At 41.2% G+C, this 17,091-nt stretch overlaps 2 protein-coding genes across 3 annotated transcripts; both read right to left on the reverse strand.

Annotated features, from left to right (window-relative positions):
• Positions 1–473: 473 nt before the first annotated feature.
• Positions 474–1,331, reverse strand: LOC117594759 (mucin-3A-like). Its single transcript, XM_034293492.1, has one exon. The coding sequence runs from the start codon at positions 1,329–1,331 to the stop codon at positions 474–476; it is 858 nt and encodes a 285-aa protein (XP_034149383.1).
• A 333-nt stretch (positions 1,332–1,664) lies between these two features.
• On the reverse strand, positions 1,665–14,860 carry slc25a14 (solute carrier family 25 member 14). Of its 2 annotated transcripts, XM_010893481.4 has the most exons (9): positions 14,685–14,860; positions 13,997–14,095; positions 12,875–13,013; positions 9,166–9,260; positions 7,311–7,396; positions 7,074–7,169; positions 6,600–6,724; positions 6,238–6,451; positions 1,665–5,542 (listed from the first exon to the last, which is right to left on the reverse strand). In XM_010893481.4, exons 2-9 carry the CDS (start codon positions 14,058–14,060, stop codon positions 5,501–5,503), a joined length of 861 nt encoding a protein of 286 aa, XP_010891783.1. In that variant the 5' UTR covers positions 14,061–14,095; positions 14,685–14,860; the 3' UTR covers positions 1,665–5,500. The 2 variants fall into 2 exon arrangements, with proteins under 2 accessions (XP_010891783.1, XP_019904147.1); XM_020048588.2 differs by lacking the exon at positions 14,685–14,860 and having other exon boundaries at positions 13,997–14,258.
• Between the last annotated feature and the right edge of the window lie 2,231 nt (positions 14,861–17,091).

Raw genomic sequence — 17,091 nt, forward strand, 5'->3', positions numbered from 1 at the left:
TGATGTTACATGACAAAATCTAATGTCTAGTTGCTATACCTACACAGGGCAAAGTATAGCACCTTGGTGTGGTGGTTAAAGACAAAGCCACTCATGTGGGAGACCCTGGTTTGGATCCTGTGAGAGCAATGCCATGTATGGCTGTAAACCTGTGGGCTGGCTGAACTAGGCTTAGCTGGTTCCTTTTCTGGTTTACATATTGTACTGTATGTGTGCATTTGTTATAAACATGTGCTCTTTCAAAAGTAGTGAGCATCGTCTACCAGTAACTTAAAGATTGAACATTTAAATCACTATTGCTTATATATTATTTTAGTAGCATTACCATTTGTACACAAACCTAAGTAGAGAATGCGTGTCCGACCATGTGTGGGGATGTGCATGTGTGGTAATGTGGGCTTGTGGCTATAGTTCCCAGGGATGAATGTTTGTCCCAGTCTGCCCCTAAAATGAAATAATTGGAAGCCTGCTAATCAATGTGACAGGGGTCTGAGTGTGACAGGGGTCTGAGTGTGACAGGGGTCTGAGTGTGACAGGGGTCTGAGTGTGACAGGGGTCTGAGTGTGGCAGGGGTCTGAGTGTAGGAGGGGTCTGAGTGTGGCAGGGGTCTGAGTGTGGCAGGGGTCTGAGTGTGGCAGGTGTCTGAGTGTGGCAGGGGTCTGAGTGTGACAGGGGTCTGAGTGTGGCAGGGGTCTGAGTGTAGGAGGGGTCTGAGTGTGGCAGGGGTCTGAGTGTGGCAGGTGTCTGAGTGTGGCAGGGGTCTGAGTGTGGCAGGGGTCTGAGTGTGACAGGGGTCTGAGTGTGGCAGGTGTCTGAGTGTGGGAAGGGTCTGAGTGTGGCAGGGGTCTGAGTGTGACAGGGGTCTGAGTGTGGCAGGGGTCTGAGTGTGGCAGGGGTCTGAGTGTGGGAAGGGTCTGAGTGTGACAGGGTTCTGAGTGTGACAGGGGTCTGAGTGTGACAGGGGTCTGAGTGTGGCAGGTGTCTGAGTGTGGGAAGGGTCTGAGTGTGGGAAGGGTCTGAGTGTGGCAGGGGTCTGAGTGTGACAGGGGTCTGAGTGTGGCAGGGGTCTGAGTGTGGCAGGGGTCTGAGTGTGGGAGGGGTCTGAGTGTGACAGGGTTCTGAGTGTGACAGGGGTCTGAGTGTGGCAGGGGTCTGAGTGTAGGAGGGGTCTGAGTGTGGGAGGGGTCTGAGTGTGGGAGGGGTCTGAGTGTGGCAGGGGTCTGAGTGTGGCAGGGGTCTGAGTATGGGAGGGGTCTGAGTGTGGCAGGGGTCTGAGTGCGGCAGGGGTCTGAGTGTGGCAGGGGTCTGAGTCCTGTCATTGACTGCACCATGCATGCAGCTGTCAACTGAGTGGGAGACACAGAGGGAATGATAATTCTCTATCCAAATTAAATTGTATTGTCACATGCTTCATTAGCAACCGCTGTTGACTAACTGTAAAATGCGTGCTCATGGGCTTGTTCACCACACCCAAAAAAATGCAAATGTAAGTGTTTTAGCCTTGACTAGACGCAGAGAGACTGTGAAGAGATCTTGAGGTCCATTGTCGTGCCATTCAGTGTAGAATAGAATGCATGTCAACCAGTGCTGGTCAACGAGTGAAGCAATTATTGTGCATTCATTCTATTGTGCGCAAGGTGATCAAAAAATTAAAATACATGATGTATCACAACCATCAGTGGATAGATTTTATTTTGGAGTGTACATTTACTTATTTACATTTTATACAAAGCCAAATCCAATCTGTCACTGAAAACTGTTTACACATTAATTAACCAACTGTTCAATAAATGCAATAAACAAGCAAAAGTATTACAAATGATTGTAAATACATCAACAGACCTTTGGCCAAACAGCAAACGACAAGGAAATGACAGCCTAAAATAATTGACTGAGACCAAACAGTGTTCCAGCCAGCATCAGTCACACAGCTATAGAGGATCATGAAAATATAAATTAATTAATTTACTGTCATAAAAATATAATTAACATAGCATCGGGCAAAAGATCTTTTACAGCCAACATTTTACAGCCATGTGTTTAAAAAGGAATGGGAGAATGGAAGTATATCACTCTGCATTGGTGAGTAATCGGAAAACAGGTTCAAGATTGACAGATTGTATATTTTGTTAAATTCATATAGGAAAACCAAACATGTTTAGGCCATTTAAAAAAATAAAAATAAATAAAGCTTTGGAAAGAAATTTGACCCAATAAATATAGAAAATAGCCTTTTAATTGATATTTTTCAATAGTGTATTAGCCAATAGAATAGCCTTTTACAGTAACAATAAATGTGCATGAGAAAAATATTTAACAGATTAATTTATATTCTACCAAAACTAATTAATGGAGAGAATTCTCTAAACAAAATGTCTCCTCTGTCACACTTTGCCAAGGACTTCTCCATATGTTTGGGTCTAGGCACGTCTGTCTGGGTGGAAGTATGATTAGATTGAGATGTTTTCAGTCCATACATGAAAAAAGGAGAAAAGACTTGCTTACTTCATACCTATTTTGTCCAATATAAAGTCTGCTTTTTTGTGGTTAAATGCATTCCTTTTACAACCACAATTCTCTTGGGCTTCAAGACATGAGCCTTTTCTGAATGTCATACTTGTCATCACGGAACATCCTCTTGCTTACTCACCCAATGGATTTTAAAAAGACAATGAGAGGACGCAAGGTGTTTGACACGGAGAGAAGGCAGTTCTTTGAGTAAAAGAAAACAAGGAAGTGGTTATATTTCAGCTAACAAAGAATGTTCTGTGTAAAGTCAGCTCAAACATAAGTAGAAAGGCAAGCAGTTATGTTTTTTATTTTTAAGTATGGACTGTAAACAACTTGATGTAGTCAGACATCCTGTCTACAGGCATGTCCCCTTAACCTGAAAGAATGTTGGAATCAATATCCTTGGCTACTGTACCACTGTGGTCAGAGAATAGTTAGGGCCCTGACTACGGCCTGGAAACATACATGGATAACCCACACCATGTTCCTGTTAAGTACTGTAAGATCCTCTGTGAGGGGATTTCATCATCATGGTAGAGAAAAAGAGAAAAGCTGAAGGACGGCTCAGTTAAACATTAAGCATGATCTATAATATCATCAAACCTAAAGAAATAGAATGTCTGTTTCAAATGATTTCATACCATATAACACCCACGTCTGAAACCTAACATCCATAAATACATTAACACAATCTGGAAATGTCGATGAAAAAAAAGCATTCTAATAGAAATAAACTGTACATGGCCCTGGGGTATGGTGAGGCAGAGAAGCAGAAACTGCCAGATTAGAGTAACAATCATGAAAGTAAGGCTTGAGTAAGTATTTTACAGTGCAGTTCTTCTGGTACTTTGCCAATTGACCCATCACTAGACAGTGCTTGGTAAAAGCAGTAAGGTATTGCCCAATTACAGAAAAAGCACACTTAGGCACTACAGCCCTTATAATCCAGATCCACAGGCCGTTTCCATTCAGGGCTTTACTCAAAGCAAAAAATAAATTAAAATAAATAAAAGCTAATAGAGTCTTGCAGTACTCAAGCCCTTATTTTCATGACATAAGACTCCACATGGACTATCACTGGTGACTTTGACACACATTCCGGGGTCTACTAAATTGACAGGCTACTGAAATAAGCAGAATAGTAGCAGCAGTGGGGGCGCAGAGCAGCAAGGGACCTAGGGTTCTGTTCTTCAGTAGTGGGTAGGATGTGCCACTCCTGGCACACAGCTGACATCGGAGGTTGAGCTGCGGGGAAGCAAGCAATGTGTGTGGGCAGAGAGGCAGGCAGGCTCAGCTCTAGCTCTGCCTCGGGTCATAGGCTACAATTCGCATAAGCTTCCCCATAACCACCAGTAACCAGCATTCTATTTTACTTGGACTAGTAAAAAAACAAACTGCTTGGCAAAATTTAAAACAATAGTTTAACTGTCTAGCTATTTCTCTCTTTCCTTTGAGTATAGAAAAGTAGGAAGTTCTGACACGTTTCCCTTCAGTTTTCACTTAGCCACAAAAACAATAGGAAATGACAAAAAGGTAGGAGAGAAGTTGTTATAATGTTCCTAAATAATAACCTATTCTTTCAGCTAGTAGCAATAACAAATTCCCTCTAGAGAATATTCCTCCCGTAAAAACAGTGTGAATCAATTTCTGACATGGATTCTGAATTGAGCACAACGATCTTGGGGCTGGGGCTAGAGGTTTTATGGCTCTAAAGCACTGTACATCAATGCTCAACTCAAACACGCCTGTTATAATACACCGTAACTACCTTATTATGTGCGTATGTCTCTGTACATTCTTTACACCATGCATGCCCTGTGTTCTAGACACACCTCTGCATTAAGGCAAGGGACTTGGAGAGGACCCAACAGCCTTACAAAACATCAACCAACATTGAGGAATTGTGGGTGCAACAACAACAGTTGTTCTTGTGGGGTGGGGGACTGTGGTGAAATGTAACTAAAGCCCAGTCACTCCGGGGTTCCCACCGGTGGCTTTGGTTCGACAACAAACTAAATTCAAGTAATGAGTCCCAAATCCCATTTTACTGGCTATATTCATAGAGGAACTCCTGTCCTGAGTTCCTCTAACAGACTAAACAGCACCTATTGTAACCTTTACTTACTAAGTAATTCATTAATAGATTACCTTTGAAAAGAACTTAGCCTATAATTAAAGCTGCAGTCTGGGACTTCTGCAATTAGGAATTGTTTATAAAAACCTAAATTTTGGGCTGATGTGTAATATGTTGTTAATATATGCACAATCTATAAGCCCAATCATTATTATACCTCAGTTAGCCATGAAAGTTGAAAAAAGTTGGTAGGCGAGCGCATGTCATGGGACACTAATAGCCACATGCACAACATACTGTGGTACAACATTTTCAGCTCGTCAACGCCACATAAACATCCAGTAACAAAAACCAAAAAAAATATCACAGACTCCATCTTTAAGCTAGCTCTGCCTAAAACAGTGAAGACATTAAAATGTCAGACCAGACAAGCAATGCCCGAATCAGAAATATTTAACAGACATCGTCCTTCTCTTGCATGTCCCATGCAGTGCGGAGACAGGGTTAAAACTAGTCCCACACAATTAGAAACCCATTTCTTATCTCTAAGCCCGAGTAGAGCTCCCGTTCCACCCAAAAGGAGAGTCCTGCTTTCCTACAAACTCACTATAAAATGGGAGCAAGTTGGCAGTCAGCATACCAAGCAAATTCCTTCTGGCCAAAACAGTCTTCTGTTATTCAGCTTTAGCTGCCATCATGGGTATTTCAGGGGTATGACTATGAGGAAATGTTTAAAAAGATAACTTGAAAAGCTGCACCAAAAGAATAAATACAACTAAAATAACTTAAAGGAGCGTGCTGAGGGATTGGGTGGCCAAGGAGGAGATTGTGAATGTGATGGGGACCAACAGCTGGAGTGGCGTTCCCCAAGCCCAACACACACCAGGCCAAAGGACTGGCCCCTTCAGGTTTCAACTATAAGGGGAGTTTTTTCAGCTGCTCGAACGTGATGAAGAACTGAAGAAATCTGGTTAAGGTAACACTTGACAGCATCCCTGAAATACAGTTGTCCTGTGTGGCTGAGTTTGCATGTTCAATTCCCATGGAGGATCACAACAACGCTCCGGAAAGAATTCAGAGACCTCTGCACCTTTATCATTCCTTTCCAAAAAAGTTGAAAAGGAACGTTTTGAGAGAGGAACAGAAGCTCTCAATTTGCAGTGGCCCCTTTATTTGAACCCTTCTGTTCTGAAAGGAAAAGGTGCGGTGGTCTAAATCTTTTCCAGAGCTGTACTATACACTATCAGAATACAAACGTGAATACAAAAAATAAATAATTATTAATAAATGAACATGTCTGATACTACACAATATCAATACGGGTAGCTAGTCTGAAAGAGAACACACTGTACACCTGACAACAGCTCGCCACTCCACTGTTCACACTATATTTTTGGGCTTTGGCTAAGAATAGGGAGATACAATTAGAACCTGATCCAGAGGCCAAAGGCAGATTACCTCACATCACAACAACACAACTCTGAAGTCAAACTAATTTGACCAGGAATTTCTTCTCTAAAACACTCAACAATATGACCTGAAGCAGATCTCAACAGACATCATAAAAATGTATGCGTGAGAACAGAAAGAGTAGATGTGAAAGGGACCAAAAATAAATAAATATATTTTGATTCCGGTGATGGAAAGGATACAATAATGTTCCATGGCCCCAGACGCAGCCAGTTTGGCCAGAAGCCCTTGTAAAGGGCAAAAAATCCCTCGTTTTTCCAGGTCTGCATCAGTCCATCCAGCGTGCCTTTATACATGGGGTTCCCAGACAGCACTCGCTGGTTCATCATACGCGTGCGCACCACGTCCACTGGGTTGGAGGCTAGGGCCCCTGCCAGGCCACACGTAAAACTGGAACTGCAGGAAGAGAGACAGAGGAGGGAGAGGGAGGGGCCAGAGGCTCAGGTGTTATATGCACTCCCTGTTCAATGACATGAGACCTTTCTAAAAGAGTATGCCGGTATATATGGAATAACAAGTGGTACAAATGTATGTCGAAACTCACATGAAGTGTGCAAGTATGGTGTCTCCCATGGTGCCAGACTTGATGAGGTGCTTCTTAGTAATGTCATAGACAGGAAGCTCCACTCCCACGACGATGGCTGCCCGCTGAGCAGTAGGGATGACACCCTGAGAATGACAACAGGTTAAATACACTCCAACAATCAGTCACTCAGCTGTATTCCGTTTTACAAAACCATTTCTCTGGAAATATTTTTTTTACAAAAACTAAAATCATGTAACACTTAATTACATGGATGGTGATGTTCATTATCTGTCAACATTCCAACTAGGCACTTACTAAATCTAGCCCCAACCTTAACAAAAACTGCAGCTGCACTAAGCAAGCAGTTGCTTATCAATGGCCATCAGTAGACCATCTACTATAGGACCAAATAAAGTCTGACCTAATGTCTTAACAAGTAGCCTATATAATTCACCTACAGTTTGATGGTTTGTGACAGGGAGGATCACTTACCCTCCACAAGCCACGGGTTCCCTCAGTCTGGTAGATGTTAATGAAGTTGGACATCATGCTTCCTTGTAAAAGACTGCCCTGGGCTTGCATGCGGATCTGAATAACACGGGGGAGGTCAAAATGTTGTGGGATGTTCCAATTAGGAGAGGCCTCAATGCATGCCACTCTGACACAAAAAGCAATCATAGCAGTTCTAATCATGACATTTCTATCTGCAGTGTCAACGACCTAGTTTACCTTGACAACATCTGTGGGGTTGGCCAGAGAGGAGGAGAGGACTCCGGACACCACTCCACAGAATACATTGATCACCATAGTCTCATCTGTCACGGCAAATACCAGACAGCATGTTACTCCTCCACAGACAAACAGAAAAGTCTACAAGACACAGACATGCACTAATTAGGATATGACCATTGTCTTAGAGATATACAGTGAAAGGTTAACAATGGAATCAGAATTGGGATTAATTTAGTAGTGATTATGACAAAACAGATCATTATTATTGTTATAATAAGTCAATAATCAGATATACTATGGCAGTAGGTGTTAAGTTGTAGTAGGGAGAAAAATGCATACATTTACAACAACAGTTACAGTGACCGATAGCTAGTATTGATCTTGTGCCATTCACTATTCACCACACTTACCAAACCACAGCCTGTACCAAGACTAAGCATTCAGAATATAGTGGCTCGTCGTAACAGAGGCTTTCACTGCATGCACAATGCAAGCCGCATTGGTACCAGCTTATCTACGAGTCTCTCCTAGGTAAATCCTTTTACCTCAGCACACTCCACAATGTGTCTATACCCACTACCTGCGCTCTAAACGGTACATTACACTGATCAATCCCAAAGTCAAAACTTCCATAAGCGTCACTTTTTTCAGTTCTCTGCAACCAAAAAGTGGAATGAACTGCAGAAGTCTCGAAAACTTGACACTCATCAATATCTATTTATACATACAGATGAGTGCTAAATTAAAGGAAAAACCAACTAAATTGTCTCAGTAAGGCGTTGGGTCTCCATGACCTGCCAGAACAGCTTTAATGAACCTCGGCATAGATTCTACAAGTCTCTGGAACTCTACTGGAGGGATGGAACACAATTATTCCAAAAGATATTCCCTCACTTGGTGTTTTGATGATGATGGTTGAGAGCGCTGTCTACCACGTTGGTCCAAAACCTACCCTTGGTGTTCAACTGGGTTGAGATATGGTGACTGTGAAGGCCATATGAGTCACATCATTTTCATTAAACCATTGGGGTCACTGTCACACATGAAGACGCCCAACAGTGAACCCTCTTTCAGTCATTTAGATCCTTTCCTCTTGGCTTCTTGATCCACAATCATGTACATTTGTCAACAACCCACGGAAGTTACTTATTTGTTCCTTAATCCAGCAGTGCCTTAAAGGATATAACAATTTGGTTTTATTAAAGGAAATAAAATGTGTCTAAGTTCATAAGTCATTTGATGTAATTGTTGGACTGTCTCTATATGCAAGCAACTCCGTCACTAAGGGAGAGCATGGTCGGGCTACCACGAGTGCAGCGTCATCTGGTTATTGCTCTCACCCAACTAACAGTGTCATAAAACCTTTGTTCATGTGAAAATCGAAAACTGGGGAATCGCGACCTGTTGCACAAAAAAAAGATTTCCATTTCGACTAGTCAATTAGTCAGAGAGATCAGTCGAATCTCGGTCAACCAAAACAAATCTTGGTTGGGAAAAGCCCTAAGTCACACATATCATACACTAAAACACTGCCTAATGGCAAACAGTCATAAGTAATGTTTTCAAGACACTTGATGCTTGTGTGTTTTTCTTAAAAGAAATATATACATGTACATGTAATGTACACAGCATTATACGAATTCTAATTCTAAAGTACCTTATACCAGAAGCATGCCATGGCCTACGACTTGGCTCTATGCGCTGTCTGTATTCAATACATTGCTGCTTAAACCAGCACCCACTGACATAACATAGAAGTTTCAAATATTGAATTAAAAAAAATAATGAATATTGGAAGAGCAAAGAGAATATGCTGGTAGATAGAAGGCAGTGGGGAGTCATGGAAACCCACCCTCCGGATGGGTAACAAATAGCCTCTTCAGGGTGTTGTAGGTGCCAATCTTGATGGTCCCGTAGGAAGCTTGCCTCAGGAGAGCTGGAGAGATCCTGCACAGAGAAATACAAAGAGAGGAGTTACTTTATGGAATATACATTTTAGGAACAAGTGAAGGGCGTTTTGCCCAAACGTTCATACCCCATTACTTGCTGTCAGAACTTAGGCAGGCATTTCTAACCTTGGTTCCCTAAATCAACTCTTTACTACTGATTATTGTTATTATGACAGTTTCTAGGTTTGATGAGTGGAGTGACCAAACATGTATTTTTCTAAAGCTGTGCCCTGACCAAAACCACAGCCAAAAATAACGTTCTCATCCCAGATCCAAGTCCACGGTAAGAGGTCATCGTTTCACATACAACAGACTGCATTTCTGAAGATTGACATTTTCCTTGAATTCGCTCCCACCTTGTGGACGTTAGCTGAACTAACTCTCCTCCACTCGATTTACTTTCAATTTTGGTCGATCAGCTAAAAAATCTAAATATTATTTTCTGTAAATCTCTTTTTGCAATGAAGGCAAATGCAAGTACAAATGGCAATATTAAATGTGCAAGAAGGTAAATTGAAGGTGCATGTGCAACTGAAATGCAGGGATTCTCGGGGTGGAAATGATGTGAGGTTCTCGGGGTGGACATGTACATGTAGCAAATGTTTTGTAGCACAGTACACAAAATTGAGTGAATTTCAGCAGGAAATAACAAAGGGATTTTACTTGCCCCTGCATGCCATTGCTCAATTAAGGAGAGATAATCACATATTAGTGACACCAATGGAAGAAAGGGAGGGTGCCACTTTTCCACTTGAAAACAGAATGCTGACCAATATAAATTCTGCATTTAAACATGCTTTCTGTATGCATTCAAAATAAGTTCTGGTTAACCATTTAACTGTCTAGAGGAGACTGGACAGAGGCCAGGTGGTCTTCTGACCAAACAGGAAAAGGTTGAAAGCTATGGTAACCATGCTGTTTGACTGTGCCTTGACACTGATAGTGTCACAGGCAAAGCACCCCGACACCATCACACCTCCTTCACAGTGGTAACCACACATGCAAAGTTCACATGTTCACCCACTCTGCATCTTACAAAGACACTGCGGTTTGAAGCAAAAACCTCATATTTGGACTGATTGGCCCAAAGCACAGATCGACCACCAGTCTAATGTCTTTTCCTCGTGTTTCTTGGCCAAGGTAAATCTCTCCTCGTTACTGGTGTTCTTCAGTAAGGACAACTTCACTAAGGATAAAATGGTACGCATGTGTCCCGATTTATCACCCAACTTCAAAATTTCATAACCTTTAGAAAATAGTCTATAGCTCGCACTAAAAATCCAGCCATTTCTGGTCATTTATTTTATTATTTAACAGAAATAAACTGCCTCCCCCCTACTTTGACCCATCTAAACCCATCCCATACTTCATGTTTCTCACGCTCTGCTTTTTTCAACCTAATAATGTGCAGTACCTGTCAAAGGTTGCTGAATGGATGTGTCCACACTTTTGACTGGTACTGTATGTCACGTAATGTCTTGCCACCAGATTTTGGAACATCCGAGATGAAAGAACCGAAATAAAACTCAATGGTTTAACAAACATTCCAAAAATAAACTGCTTAGCCTTTATAGCCCCAGGAGACAGGCAGGCCAAGTAGTGTTCTTTAACTCAGGCAACAGAATGACAAATAGCAGTAGGCAGTCTAAGCCGTAGGCATGTATTATTCCTAGCTTCAATGCATTCAATAGGAGTAACAAACAGTAGAAAACCTTATAGGCCAAACATCTCAAATAAATGCAGTAAATAAAGCACACAAAATAATATAATGTTTTCAGCGTTTCATACAGGATTCTATGTTAGCAGCAAGGGCGTTGATTGTCTTAGAGGCAACAGTCTTTTTTTTGTAGGACAGCTGTCAGACAGTCGCTTCTGGTGAAGTTTTGACAGGCATGACAGTTTAGCTTCTTCTTTCTTTACTGTGGCAACAAATTAATATTATTTTTAAGGTTACATTTTATGGATGTGTTTGATGATGAATGTGGTTTCTATCGTTATCCCCCTGGTCTGAATGTTGATAGAAAAATCTAGTCAACAAATAGTAAGACATTTAACTCTGGTAAAAAGGTAATCACCAGCCAATGACACATTAACCAAAATAACATGTACATTACAGTTTATTCTAAAATAATAAATGTATTAATAGTAACAAATGGTATATTGCTCAATTTCCCAAAAATGTTTAACTGCACCTTTAAGGAAAAGAGTTCAACGTGTTGATGAAGCTATCAACAATTGTCGAGAATTTCATAGCTAACTTTAACATGACCATACTTAAGACATTTTCGCTCATCGATCCAGGTTCATTTAAAATGGACAGTGAAAACAATAGCAAACATGTGAACAAGTCACTGTAAATACCAAAGAAACACTCTATTATGGGGCTTTAACACAAAAAAAACAAGCAACCGTCGGGAAGTACGCCATGTTTTTGCGAATGTTTATTTTTTCATAGATGGTAAGCGGAGCAGCTTGAACTACGTTAGAGATGTTTATTGTTGTAGATATGCTATAAATAGCTGCAAACGTTGCCCCATGTCCATTTGTGTTGGCATGACTCCAAAGTGGTGTTGTATAATTCCGGATGCTCAGATACCAATATGATTCACGTCTTCCATTGCAGCCATGACAGGTTGTTTGTGAATCAGCAAAAACCCTGCCTACTGTCTCTGATTGGCCATCAGCTGGCAACAAGAGGATGCAAGGCCAAATATTGTGCGTGCTGCCGTGGACAGCAGGCGCTTTGATTCCACTTGCTGCTGCCGCCGAGGTGAGAGGCAAATCGGCCATTGTGCCTGCATCAAAGAAAATAGAGGTGGAAGCGTTGCTGCTTGTCCTGTGAAAGGGCCTCCAGGGAGATTTCTGAATAAAAATTATTATGCCAATGCTGACTGCATTTCAAATAGGGATTCATAATCCTGCTATGAAATTAAATGTTGCCAATACATTGAAAGCATCAAGAGTAGGTTTTTGTTGTGCTATAAACCCCAAATTACACATCCTCATACTTTAGAGTACCCCACCCCCCCAAACAAAAACTACAGTGGAGCTTAACGGCCCAGCACTTGCCCCTCAGACAAAATATTTAATGGTTTTGCCATGGTGAAAAGTAACTAATTGGGGAAATGTCATTATTATATACTAAAACAATTGCTCAGAGAAAACATTTAATCAATGTACACCTGTCTAGCCAGAAGAGGACTGGTCACCTCTCTGAGCCTGGGAACTCTCTAGCTTTCTTCCGAAATTTCAGCCTTCTTAGGGAGTTTTTCCTAGCCACTGAAATTCAACACTACTGTTGTTTGCTCCTTGGGGTTTAAGGCCGGGTGTTTCTATAAAAGCACTTTGTGACAACTGCTGTTGTAAAAAGGGCTTTATAAATAAATGTGATTGATTCAATACCTCACCTTGCAAGGTGTATAGCAATGAGCCTTTACGAGTTGGAGAACACAATGGGAGGGATCAGAGAAGTTTAAAAAAGAAGCATGGATCCTCAGCCACAGTCTTTATTTCATGGCAATGTTTGGTTATTTTTGTAAAAATGTATGTTCTACCATAGCATACCATTTAACAGTGTAAATCCTTGGTGTAAACCATGTTATTTCTGCTCACCCAGAGTACAATGCCTTGATGCCCTCCTCCTTGCCAATCCTGAACAGAGCATGGAACATGCCCCGATAGCGCACCTCCATGTACTGGGACTGGCCCTGCACCTGAAGTCGTGTCTTAGTCAGGTCTATGGGGAACGTTCCTGAGTGGAGAACAACCAACAAAAAAATGACAACAATATTTAGTGATCCCTGCATGATCCGATTTAAAAACCACAACAAAAAAGTGCTTATTAAATTACACTTCATGTTCCCGGGACCTATCGAAGACTCAAGACACTTGATTATTTTGTTGTTTAAACTTGTAAATACCAATAGCTCGAGGTCAGCTTCTGAAATTGTGTGTAGCGTACCACATCTTCAAACATGCCCCCCCCCCCGGAGGTTTAGAAGTGTGAAGACAATTGTGTGGAAACTGTATACATTTTCTGTGCAGTGCGCATGCATATCGGTCAGTTTACCCTTGATCAACACGCACATTTTTATGTGGTACGTCTCCAACATGCCGGTGTAAATTGAAGCATTTTGAAAGTTATTATGCAAACGAATATATGTCTGTCTAACGTTTTATTCTCTCTTAATGTAAATAAGGCCAAATCGGATTGTCACAATTGTATCCATAAAAATATGCACGAATAGCATATATGCATACATGCATACATACATACATGTATATAAACAGACACACAACATTCCCTACAGGTATATGAAAGATTGTGTGTCAGAATTTGTATGTGAGAAACTCAGTATCTAAGATCAGCTAATGCTAGGCTACCTCAACCTTTACACAAATAGTTGTTTTGCTTTGCTTAGCTGTTTTCTAAGGAAGTTCGATATCATCAGCTTGTTAATATCTGTGAGGTAACACAAGCAAATACATAACTGTTTCGGGTTGCACACATGCATCACTGTAGACCTACTCTAATGGAGTAGCATCATTGATCATTTTATGCAGCATCTATCATTTAGAGCCAACGCCATCACTAGAAAGAGACTGCTGCAAATCTCAGTTCTTCTCGATATGACTGATGTACATCTTGAGTCGTAAATATGTATGGAAATCAATAATTCAATTATTGCATGATTACAATAATTTGGTCTGAAAATGGTTTGGTGCATCACGTACCGAATTCTGCGACAATAGAGGCCATCCCTCCGTAGATAAATGGTTTCCAGTTCAGGTTGGCCATTTCGTTGGTGGCCGCTTCTACCTGATGGAGACCGGCTAAAAACAACAACAAGCCGCCAAGATAAAAATAAACAAATTGTTGTAATCGTACATCATGTAACATTTTCCCACTTAATTTTACTACTCCACTCATAAAAATCTCATAAAATCAGCATCAGCATCACCGAATATTGCGCCGGAAAGAACCGCCTGTGTCAAAGATTCATGAAAGAGCCAGCCGATATTTAGGGAATTCCTATTGGCTGTAAATAAAGCCAATCAGTCTTTAAAGCATTTCCATTGGCTGCTTCATTCACCATGTGTATAGGATAACGTGAGTGACAGCAATGTCGTTCAGTATTGTACCCCTAAAATGACACACTTTCACGTTATAATCTGAAAACCACGCTTGCACCAGTTACAACTTTTATAATGTAGATATGACATTCAGTTTTATCTGAAGTTTAAAGTCAACGACATAATCGTGCATTTAGTATTACCTGTTGCTCCCTGCCTGGCTAAGCGTTTCTTCTCCAGGTCATTAGCTTTACTGACACAACCAAGCGGCTAGCCAACAATGTAGAGTAACAGCAGAATTTATTTTTTAAACCCATCACAAAGCTCAACACTAAATAATGACACCTACCTGTAATGTGACTGCAAGTTGTTCTCTGCTATTTTATTTTGGATTCCATGTTTTCGATATGGTTCAACTTAATAAATAAAACTGCACAAACTTATTATGCTACGTAGCCGCTATAGTAGCTTTTCATTTCTAGCGGATTTACACCAAAACAGGAACTGAGGACACCGGAAGTTTCGCGAACCGCGCGTGTCTGTTTTTGACGTAAATATCAACAAATGTCTGGTTAAGTAAGAATTGGGTGACTAATAGGAACATTTTCCTTTTCAATCGGGACCATTTCAAAACGATTATTTGTTTATCTTATTTGATATGTTAAAGGCAACAATTACAACTAGGGTTAGAATTAGGGTTAGGCGTTGAGAGTTTGAAGTTAGACTATTAAAGTTACGGTTAAGGTAAAGGTAAAGTTTATTAAAAAAAATAGAAAATTCAGGGCAATCAACTTTGGTGTCATTATTTAGATAGCTAAGTAAATGTGTGTGGGGTTTTCTAACTACGTGTGTTTTGTGTGCCTATGAGACACCTGATAACCCCACAAATATCGTATCGAATATATCGTATTATATATATATATAAGTTTTTTGGGGTCTCCATGATGAAAAGTAAAATGTCTGGCTTAGGCGTTAGTTTTAGGAAAAAACTAACAATTTGACATCATGTTAGAATCAGTGTTATTTTTAGGTTTAGGCATTAATGGTTAGGTTTTTGATTAGGGGTTAGAGTGTTTAAGTTTAGGCAAATAAGTACAATTATTAAGGTTAGGTTTACGACTAAGGAATAAGGATTTCAGAGTCAAGGTTCGGTCTCGGGGACCCACTAGGATAGAAAGACGTCTCTGTGTGTGTGAGAGAATGGGTGCTGTCACATATATTTAGTTGGTAGAGTTAGAACAATTATTTTAAACTTTTTAGTTAACTTTTAACTAGATAAAAAAAAATATTGACAATTGTTGCAGCTTGATTTGCCAGCCATATTTTAAAAAGCATAAGGCGTGTCTGTGTGCACGTGTGTTTGACATAAATGATTTGATGTCCTTGACCAGTTTGTTTCTGGAAAAAGAAAATCCATCCCATGTTTGGAGAGTTACTAATCCAATAAAATTCAGAACTTTAAAGTTTTGGGATTTTTTCCCCCTTCACTTGTAATTGTAGTAAACTAATATGAAGATGTTTTATCATGGCTATAACATGGATATCCCATTCCCATGGAATGGAGATGGCGGCCGACGATACGCTCCGCTGACTTCACCACCTTACGGTCAGCAGTGGAGCAGCTGCAATACCAGGCAGTAAGGCAGCCTGAGAGGATGTTCTCAGTGGTGCACCTGTAAAAGTTGATGAGAATTTTTGCAGACATGCCAATCTTCTTCAGTCTCCTCGGGAAGTATACAGTGGGGAGAACAAGTATTTGATACACTGCCGATTTTGCAGGTTTTCCCACTTACAAAGCATGTGGAAGTCTGTCAAAAAAAATCCAGAAAATCACATTGTATCATTTTTAAGTAATTATTTTGCATTTTATAGCATGACAGAAAAGCAGAACTTAATATTTGGTACAGAAACCTTTGTTTGCAATTACAGAGATCATACGTTTCCTGTAGTTCTTGACCAGGTTTGCATACACTTCAGCAGGGATTTTTGCCCACTCCTCCATACAGACCTTCTCTAGATCCTTCAGGTTTCGGGGCTGTCGCTGGGCAATACAGACTTTCAGCTCCCTCCAAAGATTTTATATTCGGTTCAGGTCTGGAGACTGGCTAGGCCACTCCAGGACCTTGAGATGCTTCTTACGGAGCCACTCCTTAGTTGGCCTGGCTGTGTGTTTCGGGTCGTTGTCATACTGGAAGACCCAGTCAGGACACATCTTCAATGCTCTTACTGAGGGAAGGAGGTTGTTGTCCAAGATCTCGCAATATATGGCCCCATCCATCCTCCCCTCAATATGGTGCAGTCGTCCTGTCCCCTTTGCAGAAAAGCATCCCCAAAGAATGATGTTTCCACCTCCATGCTTCACGGTTAGGATGGTGTTCTTGGGGTTGTACTCATCCTTTTTCTTCCTCCAAACACAGCGAGTGGAGTTTAGACCAAAAAGCTCTATTTTTGTCTCATCAGACCACATGACCTTCTCCCATTCCTCCTCTGGATCATCCAGATGGTCATTGGCAAACTTCAGACGGGCCTGGACATGCGCTGGCTTGAGCAAGCGGGCCTTGCGTGCGCTGCAGGATTTTAATCCATGACGGCGTAGTGTGTTACTAATGTTTTTCTTTGAGACTGTAGTCCCAGCTCTCTTCAGGTCATTGACCAGGTCCTGCCGTGTAGTTCTGAGCTGATCCCTCACCTTCCTCATGATCATTGATGCCCCACGAGGTGAGATCTTGCATGGAGCCCCAGACCGAGGGAGATTG

Source organism: Esox lucius, chromosome 7 (genome assembly GCF_011004845.1).
Source record: "Esox lucius isolate fEsoLuc1 chromosome 7, fEsoLuc1.pri, whole genome shotgun sequence".
In the NCBI taxonomy this organism is placed as follows: domain Eukaryota; kingdom Metazoa; phylum Chordata; class Actinopteri; order Esociformes; family Esocidae; genus Esox; species Esox lucius.